The sequence below is a fragment of the Brassica oleracea genome, chromosome C7, assembly GCF_000695525.1.
Source record: "Brassica oleracea var. oleracea cultivar TO1000 chromosome C7, BOL, whole genome shotgun sequence".
In the NCBI taxonomy this organism is placed as follows: Eukaryota; Viridiplantae; Streptophyta; class Magnoliopsida; order Brassicales; family Brassicaceae; genus Brassica; species Brassica oleracea.
The window spans coordinates 39,515,400-39,532,309 of NC_027754.1; the positions used below are offsets into that span (position 1 = coordinate 39,515,400).

General features: G+C 37.7%; 5 protein-coding genes across 7 annotated transcripts; 2 read left to right on the top strand and 3 right to left on the bottom strand.

Annotated features, from left to right (window-relative positions):
• Window positions 1-894: 894 nt before the first annotated feature.
• On the top strand, window positions 895-4,402 carry LOC106302100 (histone-lysine N-methyltransferase 2C-like). Its single transcript, XM_013738619.1, has 12 exons — window positions 895-985; window positions 1,086-1,380; window positions 1,491-1,653; window positions 1,734-1,783; window positions 1,857-1,949; window positions 2,033-2,121; window positions 2,212-2,290; window positions 2,423-2,505; window positions 2,619-2,697; window positions 2,838-3,204; window positions 3,296-3,716; window positions 3,789-4,402. The coding sequence occupies exons 1-12, from the start codon at window positions 954-956 to the stop codon at window positions 3,937-3,939; spliced, it is 1,902 nt and encodes a 633-aa protein (XP_013594073.1). The 5' UTR covers window positions 895-953; the 3' UTR covers window positions 3,940-4,402.
• A 3,273-nt stretch (window positions 4,403-7,675) lies between these two features.
• On the bottom strand, window positions 7,676-8,159 carry LOC106305335 (putative lipid-transfer protein DIR1). The gene has a single exon (XM_013741715.1). It carries the CDS (start codon window positions 8,157-8,159, stop codon window positions 7,788-7,790), a length of 372 nt encoding a protein of 123 aa, XP_013597169.1. The 3' UTR covers window positions 7,676-7,787.
• A 2,994-nt stretch (window positions 8,160-11,153) lies between these two features.
• LOC106301251 lies at window positions 11,154-12,395 on the top strand. 3 transcript variants are annotated; one of them, XM_013737607.1, is made up of 6 exons: window positions 11,154-11,173; window positions 11,210-11,404; window positions 11,473-11,572; window positions 11,648-11,827; window positions 11,917-12,034; window positions 12,119-12,395. In XM_013737607.1, exons 2-6 carry the CDS (start codon window positions 11,221-11,223, stop codon window positions 12,191-12,193), a joined length of 657 nt encoding a protein of 218 aa, XP_013593061.1. In that variant the 5' UTR covers window positions 11,154-11,173; window positions 11,210-11,220; the 3' UTR covers window positions 12,194-12,395. The 3 variants fall into 3 exon arrangements, with proteins under 3 accessions (XP_013593061.1, XP_013593060.1, XP_013593062.1); XM_013737606.1 differs by having other exon boundaries at window positions 11,163-11,404; XM_013737608.1 differs by having other exon boundaries at window positions 11,163-11,404; window positions 11,917-12,038; window positions 12,119-12,373.
• Window positions 12,396-12,416: 21 nt separating this feature from the next.
• On the bottom strand, window positions 12,417-14,095 carry LOC106301250 (3-ketoacyl-CoA synthase 15). Its single transcript, XM_013737605.1, has 3 exons — window positions 13,666-14,095; window positions 13,018-13,602; window positions 12,417-12,951 (listed from the first exon to the last, which is right to left on the bottom strand). Exons 1-3 carry the CDS (start codon window positions 13,990-13,992, stop codon window positions 12,490-12,492), a joined length of 1,374 nt encoding a protein of 457 aa, XP_013593059.1. The 5' UTR covers window positions 13,993-14,095; the 3' UTR covers window positions 12,417-12,489.
• A 217-nt stretch (window positions 14,096-14,312) lies between these two features.
• LOC106304397 lies at window positions 14,313-16,193 on the bottom strand. Its single transcript, XM_013740805.1, is given in 6 exon segments — window positions 14,313-14,531; window positions 14,639-14,769; window positions 14,982-15,095; window positions 15,098-15,968; window positions 16,056-16,078; window positions 16,080-16,193. Coding segments are annotated over 6 exon segments (1,356 nt in total). The 5' UTR covers window positions 16,191-16,193; the 3' UTR covers window positions 14,313-14,425.
• Window positions 16,194-16,910: the final 717 nt, after the last annotated feature.

Consider the following 16,910-nt stretch of genomic DNA (forward strand, 5'->3'; position numbering starts at 1 on the left):
CTAGGATTTGAGGTTTTTTTTAATTAATACAAAATTAAGGTTCTAATTTTTCAAATGCTTCTCAATTAATATATAGGGGATAATTGTTTATTACAGAACATATCCACGTGTTTTCCTTAATGTTTTTAGTCATATACTTAAGGAAAACTTACATTTTTGTAATTTAAAATTGTTTTAAAAAAAATCAAAATATTACATATAAGAAAATTCTAACATATAAGAAAAATATAATATATAAGGTGTCCTCATTTGTGTATTTTAAAGTCGTTTTAAAAAAATATATAACATATAAGGTTTCTTCATTTTTGTAATTTAAAGTCATTTTAAAAAATTCAAAATAGAACATATAAGAAAAAAATCTAATTTTTTATTATATGGCTAATGTGATTGTTTAAATTTTTTTTAATAATATAAATTTAAACAAAAATGAAGAAGGATGCAAAAATTGTTATCAAATCTTTATTATTCGTAATAATTAATTGTCATATATATGTAAATCATATTAGGTAATTTTGTAGCTTTTATTTAAGGAAATAATACACACTTCTTATATTTTAGGTTAATATAATGTTCTCTAGTGTTATATAATTATGGAATAATGTGACACCATTAGATTAAACTATACTTTATATTAGATGCTTTAGAATTCTTTGAAATGAAATTTAGAAGGCATTTAGAGTGTCATCTAGGATTTGAGGTTTTTTTTAATTAATACAAAATTAAGGTTCTAATTTTTCAAATGCTTCTCAATTGTTTATTGCGGAACATATTCACGTGTTTCTTTATTATTGGTTCTTATACTTAGGCACGGATCGGGCTGATAAACGACAATATATTTCCGTTTTAGGACCTTAGAGTTTACATTATTTACACAAAGTTCGCGAGACCAAAAACAAAATTCATTATTATTACAGGGAAAAAAAGTCAGATCCCCAAAAATCGAACCCCGAACCATGGTCTTTCATGTAGCTTGTCCAATCACTTGGTAATGTTTTGTCTCCTCTCCCTTTCTTCTTCTTTCTTTTTTGGCGCCTCTTCGTTGTTTTACTAATTACGAATTGTTCCTTTGTCTTTCTTCTCCCTAGCCGGAAAATTTGTGACTGCTTGTTGGGGTTTCCTCGGAATCTTCATGTTAAAGAAGTCAAGGATGTGTTCCTCAACGACGTCCACTCTCTCCAAATATTCCTGCGACACCCTTTCGATGCTGGGGGTGTTTTCAAGGACGCTACCGTTCAGATCCACGTGCCTAGAGATGTTGTTGTTGCGGTTGGGGATGATTCGGAGGTGAAGGTTGCCGCATCGACGCTAGGCAAACGCAATGTGGTGCTGCTGAAGAAGAAGAAGAATGTAGCTGCGAATCCTGTCTCTGACGACTTTACGGTTCGGTTCCCTGGTTCCACCTACTTGTGATTGCTTTGTCTTTGAATTGAATTGAGTGTGATGAATAACCTGAGAGAATGATTAGTTTGTTTTTGTCTTTATCTATGCAGGTTCCTGTCACGGAGACCAATGACCATCACGGTGCAAGTGTTACGTGTCACATGTGCTATATGGTTGAAGTTGGGAAGAGTGAGAGAGCAAATATGCTTTCTTGCAAATGCTGTGGCAAAAAGTATCATAGAAACTGTTTGAAGTCTTGGGCTCAACATAGAGGTATCGTTTCATAGGAATGTGATGCTTAATGATTCTTATGCCTAGAAGATTCTTATAGTGTTTTTTTTTTTTGCTTGCAGATTTATTTGATTGGAGCTCTTGGGCTTGTCCCTCTTGCCGAACCTGTAAGGTTAGTTTGGACATTTTTTTTTAAATTTTCATCATGAAAGTACGTACATTCTCTTGATTATGTTTTTCGTTAGGGATGTGGAACTTCAGGGGATCCAAAGAAGTTGATGTTCTGCAAAAGATGCGATGATGCTTACCATTGTGATTGCCAACAACCTCGACACAAGGTATAGTATTCGTTTGCTTCTATACAAGGTTTCTCATCTTTTCTTCTGCAAAATTGATTTATTCTCTTCCATGGGTGTTACAGACTGTTACTTCTGGACCTTATTTGTGTCATAAACACACCAAATGTTACAGCTGTGGGTCTAAAGTCCCTGGAAACGGCCAGAGCTTACGGTATTCAAACCTTTTGCTCTGTGATGTGTCATTTTGATTGATTCATTACAAGTGCATTTGACATCTTACCGTTCCTTTTAAACTTTGCAGATGGTTTTTGGGCCATACTTGCTGTGATGCTTGTGGAAGGCTGTTTGTTAAGGGAAACTATTGTCCTGTATGTTTGAAGGTATGCCCTTGCACTCTCTCTCTGTTGTTGTGTTCTGTTTGGTTATGTTAGGCCATAATTTTTTGTTTATTTTATGGTTGTTACTTTATACTATCTGTCACTGACCAACTTGTTTTGCTTTCGTCACGTTAGGTTTACAGGGACTCGGAAGCAACACCAATGGTGTGTTGTGACTTCTGCCAGCGCTGGGTTCATTGCACCTGTGATGGAATCAGGTCCATATCGTTAAATCTATTTCATATAACCAATTGCATTTCTGTGTCGTCCTGAAAGAATGTTTCCCAAGTCTGTATCCAAACAACGTTAACTTTGCAAACAAATGTTGCAGCGATGAGAGGTATATGCAGTTTCAAGTGAATGGGCATCTTCAATACAAATGTTCTACTTGTCGCGGAGAAAGCTACCAGGTGTGTGTTTCATTTATAGTTAGTCTTTTATATTTGTATGTTGTCTTATTATCTATCTATCCTGTGCAAGTGGGTTGCTGTGAATGAGAATTTAGTGATCCCATTTTGTCTCTCTGATTTTGTGTTTGTGATATGCCTAGATCAAGGATCTTGAGGATGCTGCACAGGAAATCTGGAAGCGAAAAGATAACGATGAAAAAGAGCTGATTGCTAGCCTGAGAGCTAGTGCACTAAGGAAAACTGGCGGTGCCCCTCTTATCAATCAGCCTGGTTCTGCCGAAAGAAAAGTTGCTGAAAAAGTTGTGGTCAGTGGTGAAGAAGAGAAGCCACTGAGAGTTGTCAGAATAAAAAACAGCAGGCATCAGGATTCAGATAATGAGAAACACTCTACAGAGCCGAACCCTGTGAAGGCAAAGAAACTGGTGATAAAAAGTATAGGCACTCGAAAGGCAGAAGTTACAAACCCGATGAGCTGCGATGTATCAAAGCATGCCTCCAAATCCAACGGTATGTTTATGTTTAAATGATATGAGAAGAATACACTCTGCGATATACTTTGACACAGACAAGATAATTTAAAAAGCTTTGGTAATTTCAGGAAAGCATGGGGAATTAGAATCAGAAGAAACGACTTCAGAGCAGCACCGGAGCTTGTTAGGAAAGTGTAACGAAGAAAAGAGAGTGTCTCAAGATGAGGAAGACACTTGTAAGGGTAGAGGAGATTTAAATGGAAGACCATTGCTGAAACTGAAAATAAAGAAGCATAATGCGGAGAGCCAAGAACAACGAGAAGCACCTAGAATTGTCTACGAGAGAAGTAAGTCTAGGAAAGGGCATAGGTCTAAGAGAAAGAGAGCATCATCACCTCCAACAGCTGAAAAATCAGGGTTCAACGAAGATGAAGATGTGTCACTTTCACGTGAAGAGAGTTTGTTGGATGCTAGTTGGATTCTGAAGAAGTTGGGGGAGGATGCGAAAGGCAAAAAAGTTCAAATACACGATGCCTCAGATGATTCATGGTATATAAGCTTTTCATACTCTTTATTTCATCAATTCTAAGTTTCTAACAGTTCGAGTGGATAATAAAACAGGGAGAAAGGAGTGGTGAGTGAAGTAGCAGGAGATGGAGGAGGCGCATCGAAGTTGACGGTGACGCTTGAGAATGGAGAAGTAAAGACAGTGGAGCTAGGAAAGCAAGGGGTTAGATTCATTCCTCAGGAGCAAAAGAGGACGAGGACGTGAGGAGGCTTCTTTATCCCATATTTGGAACAACATTTAGCTCCTTTAGATCTTGTTTGTAGAAAAAAAACATTTTTTGAAACGAGATTAGCTCCCTTTTTCTTTTACTTATTAGGCTAAACGTGACTAGACTAGCTTCTTATTTGCATGTGTGATAAAATACACAGTGAAAGAAATGGTAACATGCTGAGTGATCTAAGATTTTTCAAAAGATTTACATGTTAAAGAGTGAGACATACGTGAAGCATTAGTTTTGTTTTGCACAATTATCTATTCGTGGAAACTCCAACCATCCAAAAAAGCTATGACGTTGGAACTCTTATTGGGCCTATCAATTATGCCATTGGGCTTGAATTCGTACAACTAAGCTAGCGGAATACAAAAGTCAACCCAACACAAAGATGTATTCGGACATTGCCACACGAAAAGTAACAGACATGATGACAAGAGAGACGACACAGACAGCTTTTGGAAGGACATATATGGAATAATAAATATTCGGATAAATCTTTAATTTTATATGTCGGTCCAACATTAACCACAGTGTTGCAGTAGCTGCTAGAAAAGGCAGACATCATGTGTCTGACTGAAAAGCACCAATAGCGAAAATATTTTAGCGATAATTCTTTTTTCTCCCAATTCAAGTTATGCTTTTGCCAATCAGGTTAAACCAATTTCTATCTCTCTACGCTCATTGTTATTTAACCGAAGGTATATTTGCACTTTATTCCCTCACTGCTTTTGAAGTGGAAAATAAATTTCACCTGATTTCACTTTTTTTTTTCTTTTTGTTACCTTGCCACTTTCCCACCTTTTTTTTTCCTTGTGATATTATTATTCATAAAAAAATACGGAAGCTCAAATCCAACCAAAAAAAAAAAAAAAAAATCCTTAGACAGGGCTCCAAACACAAACACCCACAACAAAACTAAACCTAAAAGCCCACGTACTGGCCCAATCTACTCTATTTAAATTACTCCTAACTACTCCACAATTTACCAGTCGTACCCCATATGATTGCATACAATAAAAGTAAAAACTGAGAATAGGGATGTCAATCAAGGACCTAGACCGCGGGCCTGATCCGTAAAAGCTTGCTGCGGAAAGGGATTGGGCCTCCATATGGTAAGCCCGCAAAATTGCGGGCCTCGCGAAACGGATTTAAACCGGGACGGATCGAAAGCGGAATGGGCTTAACCTGCGGGATTTTGAAGACCCGCAACCCTAAGTCCCCATTTCTGCTTTCGTCTAAAACATTGAGAGAGAGGGAGAGGGAGAGGGAGAGGGAGAGTTGATTCGACGTTATGTAGCTCCAGTGATGGTGGTTTTAGGGTCGATGATGCTTCTGGTCTCCCGAGCGCCTTCGATCTGCACCGGTGGAGCTTCTTCGAGTCATCATAAGAAGTTTGAAAACTCACTTTCCACTGAAGAAGAAGATCTAGTTTCCGTCATGGGTTCTTCATAATTTTGCCTATATGTATTTGTTCACATTATCATACATTTTGGAGTTTTAGGTTTCAATATATCTTTAACTGACTTCTATTATTCTTGTTTGCAGAAGATGAAGTTGATGGTGAAGAAGATAAATTTCCATCTTTTTATCGCTTGTTGGTGATAAAGATGAAGTACAAGAAGTGTGATTGGTGTTTTCTTTTATTTATGGGGATTAGCATATTTGATTTGGTGTTGGTTTTATTTAATTTTGGATTCAGAAAACTAAAGCATTTGTTATGAACTTATGAGTTATAATATTTGGATTCAGCAACTAAAGTATTATTTATTTTTAAAATGTTTGGAGTCTAAAAAGTGTAAATAAACTAGTGTTTTGATCCAATTAAATATTCAACTAACAAGTGTATTGTCTTATCCAGTTCAATCATCGACTAAACTCACTTACTGATGCGTCATGAAACTGATAAAGCGTCCTGAATCATGTCTTGAAGCGTTCAGAAGCCATATGTCCGTTTGTAATTCTATGACTCGCGGGCCGATCCACAAATGCCTACATGTTTTGCGGTACGGGTTTGGTCAGCCATTTTGAAGACTGCAGCCCGCGTGGATCTGACCCGCTGTGACCCGCTCGAAGACGAGTTCGCTGCGGTACGGGATTGGAACGAGACAGATCAACCTGTTTGACATTCCTAATTGAGAGAGAGAGATTTGAGAGTTGTAAAAAAAAAAAGAAGGACAACTCGTGACGAGAGCAATCTCCTTTATCTATTCTCTAACCAAATCTATCTTTACGTTATTCCATTTCCGGTTAGATACTCTCTCTCTCTCTCTCTACTAGTCATAATAAAGAAATTTGCGATCTGCGTTTACCTGAAAAAAGGATGTTGCAGCTGTTTTTCACGATAGCGTTTTCGGCGGCGCCGCTAACGCTGTACATACCGCCGATAAGATGCTTGACGATGTTCGTGGAGACGATGGAGGAGATGGGAATGGAAGGTAGGGTTTATAGCCGGAGAGTCTTCCCACGCGCCAGAATTGCTTGGACTCGCCTTCTCGATTGCTTCTTCTCCTTTTCTTCTCCTCGCCGTCCTTAAATTTAATTGCTTGTATGTGTCTCTTTCTCTGTATATATCATGTTTACTTCCTTGATCATGATTTGGGATAATTCAAGAGAGAGACTTAGAGTTCTTTGTTCTTGATTTTTTTAATAATTAGAGATGGATTTGTTGTGTGTGTGTCTCTCTCTCTCTCTTTTTAAAACAAATTTATTGTAATTGAGATTCAAATTGCTCATGAATTACGTGTTGAGAATCTGAACAAGATCATCATCAATATAGAAAGAGTTTAAATTAGTTGGCTATTGTGCAAGGCTTCGAGAACCAGAGACCTTTCTACTAGTCTTTTTGATTTTCAGAACTTTGGGTCTCGTGTATGTGGCTGTTTCTAGTAGGAGAAAGGAAGAAGAATATGAGATTATTACATACCGTAGAGTTTGGTCCTCTTAAGGGCTTCAGAGAAGCTGTCCGGTTGTCTGAGAAGAAGCATTGGTGGGGTTTGTTCTTATTTGCTGCAACCACTGCTCATGTCCTTTTGTTCTTTACATTCTCCAGTTTTAAAGAGTTGTAGGAATGTTCTCCGCCTAATACTGTAATGCACACATATAGAGAGAGATAACGTTTTTACGGAAGCAATGGCTTTATTTCCTTTTTTCAATTCCAAGTCATGATTTATTCCACCATACTTGATGACTCTCCTTCACTTGAGGCTTCTCAGTTACCCTTGTTGTTGTCAAATCTCTTCAACTCATAGCAGAACTCTGACATATGGCCTAGTATGTCTCTCCCTGGGAAGTAGATTTCTAGCTGATTGTGTGCTCTTCTCGGTGCTTCTTTATTCATAACGAAGGATGGTGAATGAGCAATACGTAGAGGTTTTGATTTTCCTATGGATTAGCGGTACGATTAATCTTCTTGACCGAAGTGATTTAAGGCATAAGAGAGTCTCTTATAATCAACACAAATCATTCAAGTATTTTTACTTGTAATCTTGATAGCAGCCAGCCATCTGAAGTCCATTCAACTAGAACATTTGGTTATTATAGTGCAGTAGTGCACACGTTCATGATCAATTATTTGCTTTTTCAGTCAAAGATAAATGTTTTAAAAAAAATGTTTGATTAATTGACGTATATATGTATGGTTGGATTTGTTTACTTCCCTTAAGAAAACTTCGTTGTGCAAAATGCTCAATCAGTGTGGATATACAGGGAACCTGTTATTGGAAATGACTAGGATTTTTCATATCTTTATTAATGTTTTGCAACTCTGATACCATAATACACTAATCAGCGAAAGGTAAATGAAAAAAGAAGAAGATGACAGGTGGGTCCTAGACGACTTCTAGTTAATGACATCGCAAGGAGGGAAATTAGCAAAGCATCTCTGAGGAAGCTGAAGAGCCATGGAACGGTCAATGCCTGAGAGTGGAGGTCCATTGGCAAGGAGGCAAAGACAAGGACGACCAAGTGTGACAACGGCAGAGCAACACGACTCGGTTGGTGGAATCGGGCTGAAAGGAGCCACTGCTGCTCTACACGGTATAAGCTGAACCAGAGCCGAGAAGAATGTTCTGCTGCACATTCCCACTTCTTCCACAGGCAACATCGGTGGAGGTGGTTGCTGGTCCTCTTGCTGTGCGGTGACTATGGTAAGAACGGTTATGGTCATGAGCAGTATCATTGCTAACCCAACTCTAATGGGTCTCATCATCATGTAAACACTAATAGTAATAAGATGATGCATATGATGCACTGAGATAATGCTTCTTTATACTATGAAGAAGGGGTGTCATGTCATGCCGTTACACACTTCTCTCCTACCTCGCAACCAAATAGCCTCACGGTTACTCCGTGTGTCTCCCACTCTTTAGAGCTTTGATCCTCCTTCTAGCTTTACAACATCCATTTACCAAACTGATGACAGCTTATCTAGTTTCATTGGCGATCTATGTTATAAAACGGTAAAGCGGTTTTTTATCCAGTAAGTAATGGTTTAGGCTAAAGAAATATCTTCAAGAAATAGCTAGGCCACAACTAGGCAAGTATTAGTGATTAAGCGGATTTTTTTTTACATCTATATAAAATATTTAGTTTTTAGGTGTAATTATAAAATTATTTTGATGAATTATCAAAATTAGATATACAAAAAAAAAATAGTCAAATTTGTATATTTGTTGTAACATTATTATTTAATTTAACAAATTTGAACTAATCGATTTAAAACATTTTAGAACATTGTAAACCGATTTAGAATAGTTAAACAAGTTTGAATTCTATGATATCGAATTTTTGAAAATTTATTTTGGCAATGACTGATTTGCCGCACAGTTCGGTTTATCTTGATTTCCACATGGTATCTGTTTGGTTACATTTAACTGACATATTTCGGTTTAATTGCGGTTTGGTTCAGTCTAAATTGTTCGAAAGAAGAAAAGAATTGAATTCTTTTGCTTATTCATCATCTCAAACCGATAGCCTTTCATTTAAATACAATATTTCACATTATTAACGCAATAAAACTCCACTATTTGCTTCCGGAAAAATCAGTTAAGACAATATTACTTAATTTAACAAATGTAAACTAATTTAGGTTGAGTTAAACCGATTTAAAGATTTAGGATGGTGTAAATCGACTTAAAATGATTTTAAACATATTTAAATTGTATAAACTGGATTTTTAAAAAAATCATTTCGCCTAGGACCAATATGCTGCCTAAACACCTATACCAATTTTCAGAACCATGGGCTAAAGGATTTGGGTTCCTTCAGCTTTTGTTGCCGAAGAGAGAAAGATTATATACGGTTTGGTTTATCTTGATTCTACATAGTATCGGTTTGGTTACATTTAACTTATTTATTTCTGTTTGATTGCAGTTTGGTTTGGTCTATATTTTTCTTCCGAGTAAATTGTTCACAAGAAAAAAACAAAAAAATCAAATTCTTTTGCTTAGTCATCATCTCCAACCAATAGCCTTTTATTTAAAATTTTTAAGACAATAAAAGAAAGAGTCAATTTGTTGTATATACATCATGTGAGCCAATATTAGCTAAATACCCCACGCACCTTAAACATCATTTCTCTGTAGCATTTTTGTTGTATTCTTCCCATAATGCCTTTTTTTCTACGATCTCATCAGATTTGGCCTCATAAATTATAGCTTCCTATTCATTTCTTAGGTTTGCCAGCACATTGATTTTAAACCATATACTTTATATTTTTAATAGTTTTTTCTTTTTTTCTTTATCCTATTTTCATTATCGTCAATGTTTACCATCTCTTTATTTTGCTTCCTCAACTCTTCATCAACAATCAACATGTTTTTAGTTGTTCCTCTCTCTCTCTACTTATTGATAATTCTTCTTTAGTGACCATTTTCTTATTTGAGAACCACAAAATTATTAGGAGAATCATTTGTTCTCGTAATTAGATGGTGAGAGTGAATCTCTGGGATGCTAGAAGGTGGCAGCGAGAATTTGAATCTTCCGATCTTTCTTTAATTACGTGTTTGGTAAAATATTATGTACAAAGTTTTTTTCTGTGTTCTTTCAGATGGTGAGAGTGAATCTTGAGATTCAAAAGAAGAGGAACACATAAGTAAAGACAATCGTGAAGGTTGCATAGCATATATCTTAGAAGATATACATGTAATGTTAGCAGATAACAATATTCTTATAATGTATATGGTAACAAAGTAAACTTCAAGAAAGATTAATTTCAATGGTGTAATGGTATTTAAAAGGGTTATTAACGAATAATAAATATCTTAGAGGATATGCATAATTGTTTCGGCTAACTAATAGTGTATAGCATATATCTTAGAAGATACAAGTAATGTTAGCAGATATCAATATTCTTATAATGTATATATTAACAAAGTAAACTGCAAGATAGATTAATTTCGATGGTGTAATGGTATTTAAAAGGGTTATTAACGAATAATAATTATCTTAGAGGATATACATAATTGTTTCGGCTAACTAATAGTGTATAACATATATCTTAGTAGATACAAGTAATGTTAGTAGATAACAATATTCTTGTAATGTATACATTAACAAAGTAAAATGCAATATAGATTAATTTTAATGGTGTAATAGGTATTTAAAAGGGTTATTAACGAATAATAAATATCTTAGACGATACACATAATGTTCTCAGTTAACTAATAATGTACCACGTATATATATATATATATATTTTTTTTGGTCAAAATGTACCACATATATCTTAGTCGTGTAATGTTACTGGATAACAATATTGGTGTCGACGGATATTATAGAGGTTACAGTGGCGGTGGTGACGAATATTGACGTTCTCCGGGTGGTTGTACGTCGACAAAAAAAAATTCTGAAACAGATCGGAGGACGAGATTAGGAGACAGCGTACTGAATTTCAAGCCGTCCTCATTCTTAACAATGATCCGAATAGAGTTTGTTGGGTTCAATTTAATCAACTTCAACGAAAAATTAATTTATGTGTCTTATCTTTGTTATTTGGTTAGTCTTCTTTTTATCTCTTGTTTTTTTTCTGTACATCTCTGTCTTCTAGGGAATAATCTGAGTATAGGATATGATATCAATAGATATAGGGGTATTATTGGATTATGGAAAATTGAATAGTTCACATGGTATAGTTAACTAATTTAGGCTAAAACCGTGTATATGGAACCTAATATCTCTAAAAGAAAACTTCACTATTTGTTTAAGAAAGACAGAAGATTAAATGAGATAAGGATGAGTTGTTCAAAAAAAAAAAAAAATGAGATAAGGATGCGATGCTGAGCTTCCAGTGTCCATCTCCTTTCTTCTTCTCCGGCCAAAACCGGACCACAACTTCTTGCTCAACAGCTCCGCCTCGTGCATCCACCGAACTAACTGCTTCTCCTTCATCACTAATCTCTCGCCGTCTCATCCTTCTCCGTCACGCTCACAGTTCCTGGGACCACCTTTCCCTCAAAGGTACTCTTCTTCTCCTGTTTCTCTTATCAATCAAAAACCCAATCTTGATCATTCTCTCTCTGTTTTAGACCATGATCGTCCTCTAACTAAGACTGGTCAAGCCGATGCTGCTAAAGTTGCTCAAATCCTCTCCTCACTTGGTTGGCTTCCCCAACTCATCCTCTCCAGGTCTTTTATCCCAAAAACCTCAGCTTTCTCAAGTTTCATTATGGTTCTTGAGGTTAAAGTTATTCGATTTCACAGCGACGCGACTAGGACTAAGGAGACACTGAAGTCAATGCAAGCGCAAGTTGATGGCTTTATGGAGGCAAACGTACATTTCATCCCTAGCTTTTACTCCATTGCTGCTATGGACGGCCAAACCGCCGACCACCTTCAACACATCATCTCCAAATACTCATCCCCTGACATCACCACTGTCATGTATGTTAGTTTAGCTTTACATCTTCTTGTCTTTCTTGTGCTGTGTTGTTGTTATCATGTGGCTTACCTACCCCTACCTACCTACACAGGTGTATGGGGCATAATAAGGGATGGGAAGAAGCAGCCTCCATGCTCTCTGGTGCTTCCGTAAAGTTGAAAACTTGCAATGCTGCTTTACTTCTAGCTTTTGGCAACTCCTGGGATGATGTTTGTATACTTTTCTTCTTCTTCCTGACTTGCTTCTTTTAATATGAAAAAAAAAAACTGATTCTTTATATTTGGGAATCACAGGCTTTCGCTATGGCTGGACCTGGTGGATGGAAACTTGAGGGTATTGTGGCTCCAGATAGCACCATTTGTGTGTAAGAGAGAGCTTCAAGTTGGTCTACTTTCTTCTCCTCTATGCTTTGCATCTTTTTGCTACAACACAATATATAAAAGGTTGTATAGTTTCATCCTTTCATGTGTCAACTACTAGTTAAGTTCAGCTGTTATCTTATGATGATGATAATAAACATGTCAAGAGCAGACTAGTGCATCTCTTTATTGGATGGTTTGCTTTGTGTAAGATCCTATAGCATCATAGATATGATTAAATGCAATCTTTATTATTTCTATTAATGAGTCACTTTATTCATGTTAGTCATCATACACTTAAATCCTCAGAGATTCCATGGGTTATTGTGTCTTGAAGGTTCAATGTTTCTCAGGGCTTTCCATACAACACTATTGCATTTAAACCCTGACCCGAAACCGATCTGCCAAACCTTGTCTCCTCTTTTCATCTTCCCCTTGTGTTCCAAATAAGCCAGCTCGTACCATACGCTGCTGCTCGACGTATTCCCAAAACGTTCCAGTGTCTGCCTCGATGCCTCCATGTTCTCTTCCGTCAGTTTGAGATCCTTCTGAATCTCGTCGAGAGCTGTCTTACTCGTCGCCAGCACACATATATGTTGGAAAGAAGGCTCGAGACGACGAAGCGTTGTTATGTTTGCTCTGACTGCGTGGCGAGCAACTTCCATTACATCTCTAGATAGGTACAGTCCTTGTTTCCCTTCTCTGTCTTCTCTCAACTCCATGCTCTTGTAGCTTGTGTCATCCATGCCTTTATGTGTTCTCACCAGCTGTTAATAGTATCATGAGTCAAAACAAAGATCAGAGCAAGAGTGATGTTTATATGTTATGACCACCTGCATAAGCTGATATTTGGAGCGCCATTTATCGATACGCCGACTAGAGAGCATGACCGCAGCTGCTCCCATCCGGAAGGAACAGTTTGGTGGGAGCAACGTGACGTCATTGCCTGAGTACCAAGTGAAGCTCACTATCTCAGTGCTCACCGCCAAAGCGTATGAGCCTTGATGAGCGTTCAAAAGATCTTTAGCTAAATCAACGGCTATGATTCCAGCGCTACACCCCATACCACCAAGGTTGTAGCTCTCCGTGTTATGCCTCAGCTTGTAGTGGTTGATCACCATCGCCGATAGAGAAGGCGTGGTGTTGAGCACTCCGCAGTTCAGCACCAGGATCTTGATGTGCTTCACGTTGATTTTGGTGGCTGCAAGAAGCTCGTCGATAGCTCCGAAGATCACCATCGCTGCTTCTTCACGGCCGTCGCGGAGGTTGACTTTGTGGCCAGGCTTGAACACCACTCTTGGCATGTAGCTCTCCTCTCCTATGCCTGATTGGTCCAGGACTTTTCTTTGAAGCTCGATGGAAGTCTCGTTGAAGTTATTAGAGTTCATTGCCAGCTCGATGAAGTCGCTTTTGGTGATCTGTACAAAAACAAAACAATGAGAAAGAAAGAGATGCAAGGTTGAAAAGGAGAGAGACATGACCTTGAAATGATCAGGTGGACGGTAACATGAGAAATCAAGAAGGAACACAGAGGAAGAAGGGGTAAGAAAGTGGTAAAGGAGAAGAAGCAAGAAGATAGATAGAGGATAAGCCAAGATTGGGAGAAACCGAGAAACAAAGATGAAGAGAAGGAGAAGAGGAGGGAGGAAGAAGCAGAAGATGTTGGAAAGAGAGAGCAAGTAAATGTATCCAAGCTTCACGTATTTCAAATTCACAGATCCGAGGTAATCAGGAAAGCCTTGTTTGCGTGGCTTTGACTCTACTCCACCACCACCATTCATCATCTTTGTTGTTGTATCTTTTTTCATTTTTGCTTAAAGCAACAGAAGCTTGTGGTCTCTGTTTAAATAACCAAAATGAAAATTGAGCCGCTTGTAACAGAATGAGAGAGCTTCTTTGGTTGCATTGCATGTCACCCTTGGGAAGTGGCGGGTTTTGCTGCTTCATTCAGTTCGTGTGGTGTAACCAAACCCAACGCACTTGTTTCTAACCAATCTAGGCTCAACTTTTGTATGCAACAAACAAGATTAATCAAATTGAGATCAATGATCTTTTAGATCCCGTTTGTGTCTTGAAACGTTCTTGAGGGTTATCTGGATTAAACTAAATTCATATGATTCAACCCTTCAACAAACAAAAAATTGTACAGTACATTGCAAACCATATCTCATCTTTTAACCTTATCAACTCTCACTAACGGGAACTACTAATACTCAACAAAAATATCTCTACAATATATTATTACTTGGACCAAAACTTCACAAAGGCTGTCAAAAAAGCTTTCAGAACTACCAAAAGGGGGTTTGTTTCCGGTCCTGCCACGTTAGATTGCCCTTTCCACGATTCACTGCACAGAAAAAGATGAAAGCAAGAAAAGGAATGCATGTGAAACCTCTGGAGAACCAAAACACAATACTAAAGCATAACTAAGACTAGGGAGTTTGTTAAACTCACAGTTTAATTCGGTTTAATGTTGCAATGTTTCCTTTCTGAGAGCACGAAGCATCGAATTTCTTTTTTTCCACGGTTGCCTTCTCTACACTTGTGACTTCACTCCTTGCTATGTCGTTCTTACAACTTCCAGACTGTTACACAGTTCAAAATTTCATCGGTAAACACAGTTTATCAACTAATAGATTTGCATACATGAACTTCCAAAACAGCTAGGAAAGATTCAAGACGTCGACTATATTCTATAATCAATGTTCTTAGTCCACAATCATGAAATACTCTATCCTAAACTCAAACAAGATGTTCACAAAAAAAAAAAAAACATATACTTGGGGAAAAGTTTTACCTCAGTACCAGATGTTGGCATAATTGGCTGTTCGGTTGTTAAACTTCCATAACGAAATTCCTTAGTGTCATGGATGTTGCCAATCACAGATTCCTCTTCAACTTTCTTTTCTATATAGTGACAGAGATATGATTTGGCATTTGAGCAACAACAGTGACTTCTTCAGTCCCTTGTTCTTCAAGTACAGCAGAAATGGATGACGGAATCTCTACAAGATCTTCAGTGCTGCTATCATTTTCCACCTTTGCCTCAGTTTCTTTCCCAGCCTCACAAACTTTAGCCAACTCACTAGGAGTTACTGAGAATGTCTCAACAACTGTTTCTGCTGGCAACAAATCAAATGTGCCTAATGTATCCTTGATTGCTGCTTTATCATCTTTCACACTTTGGTTATTGTTCAAAGGGTTTTTGCCTTCTGATTCAATGAAATGTATCTCTGCCTCAAATCCTATGTCTTTGTTATCCACCTCGACTTCTTTATCCTGGGGTAAACTATCACATATTGTCTCCCCATTATCATCATGCATCCCTGCATCAATCACTTCACTGCAAGATGCTGCTGCAAACTGAGTCCTGGATACGTCAGTAGAAGAGCCCACTGGCTCGGAAAGTTTATAACCATTCACTTCCCTGTACTTCGATATATCAGATCCTCTGTCGTCCAGGCCAACCTTGCTAACATTAATGTATTCACCATTTACAGGTGACTTAGCCTCCACAGGCTCGGAGCGAGAATGTAAACCGTCTGGAGACAAAAATAGAGGGGGCACAGGATTCATCAGGACAGTGGATCTTGAAAGAGATTGATCTTGCAACTGGTCATCACCATCGCCTTTGGCGTCAAGAAGAATCAAGTCACTAGTACCAAGGACTCTATTTTCTTGGATGATCTCTCTGACAATCTCTCTAATGGTGTAGAAAGAGCCACCAACTTCCTTGTGAGTGAGGCTAAGTGAAGGAAAGCTCCCATTGTTTAGCCTTCGATGCCTGTAAAAATAACAATCACTAATTGCAATTAGGAGAAAAAAAATACACTTTAAAAGGGGAAAAAGGAATGAAGTTTTTTTTGCGTACTTGTTAATGAAAGATTTGACCAGTGGTCTTCCTCTCCTCTTTTGGAATCCGATTACGCGTCCTCTTGCCTACAGAGTCGTGTGGCTTGGCGAGAGCAAATATCTGCCCAGCGCAACTAGTCTTTAGAGAGTGCATGTTCTCTCTGTTTTGTATATATATATATATATATATATATATTCCTATTTGCAGAAGAGTAGTTGATGATTATGTTAGGACCAGAGTCACCAGACAAACACCCAAAACATTACAAGTCTACAATATATTATTTAACAAAAACATTACATTAGATCCGGTTAGTTCATCATTTCCAACACAAGAACTGCTAATTTCGAAACACACGAAACGAAGTTCCTAACAGATTAAAGAGAGAAGAAAGAGGACAATTGAATTGTTCAAATAGCAAAAGAACTTAATTGATAGAGAAGAATAAGAGATGAGAAAGCGAGAAGAGAAGTGTTTTGTAGGGTTTACCTGCTTGATTGCGAGAAGAAGACGAAGAGAGATTAGATTTCACGAGTCATCTTTTGCCAATGGGGACTAAAAAACCTACGCAGCAGTACAGACAGAACACAGTTTGCGACTGTCGGGAGGCGCAAGCGGGAATTTGAGTTTACCTTCAGGGGCAAAAGCGTACTTTGACTTCTTAAATTTTGACGGTGTCCTTATACCAGTAGGATCTTGTGAGGCTGAATCTGCAGAGATCGCGACCAGTTTCTATAATGTGATTTGTAATAATTATACAAGTAAAGACCAAAAGGATACACGATTGATTTGGAAAAACGGACAGAACTAAATTGTCCTGATGCGCTGCCATCACAAGGACCAAAAGATGTGCTAGTTTCAAAGATTTGTCTC

Bases quoted from the DNA above. Each gene is read 5' to 3' on its own strand.
- LOC106302100 (XM_013738619.1), top strand. From the start codon at position 954: ATGGTCTTTCATGTAGCTTGTCCAATCACTTG. The intron at 2,506-2,618 runs GTCCATATCGTT...CAAATGTTGCAG, and splicing joins TGCACCTGTGATGGAATCAG to CGATGAGAGGTATATGCAGT. The intron at 3,717-3,788 runs GTATATAAGCTT...ATAATAAAACAG, and splicing joins GATGCCTCAGATGATTCATG to GGAGAAAGGAGTGGTGAGTG.
- LOC106305335 (XM_013741715.1), bottom strand. From the start codon at position 8,159: ATGATGATGAGACCCATTAGAGTTGGGTTAGCAATGATACTGCTCATG.
- LOC106301251 (XM_013737607.1), top strand. From the start codon at position 11,221: ATGCTGAGCTTCCAGTGTCCATCTCCTTTCTTCTTCTCCGGCCAAAAC. The intron at 11,405-11,472 runs GTACTCTTCTTC...TCTCTGTTTTAG, and splicing joins GGACCACCTTTCCCTCAAAG to ACCATGATCGTCCTCTAACT. The intron at 11,573-11,647 runs GTCTTTTATCCC...TCGATTTCACAG, and splicing joins CCCCAACTCATCCTCTCCAG to CGACGCGACTAGGACTAAGG.
- LOC106301250 (XM_013737605.1), bottom strand. From the start codon at position 13,992: ATGAAAAAAGATACAACAACAAAGATGATGAATGGTGGTGGTGGAGTA. The intron at 13,603-13,665 runs GTCATGTCTCTC...GTTTTTGTACAG, and splicing joins GTCCACCTGATCATTTCAAG to ATCACCAAAAGCGACTTCAT. The intron at 12,952-13,017 runs GTGGTCATAACA...TACTATTAACAG, and splicing joins CCAAATATCAGCTTATGCAG to CTGGTGAGAACACATAAAGG.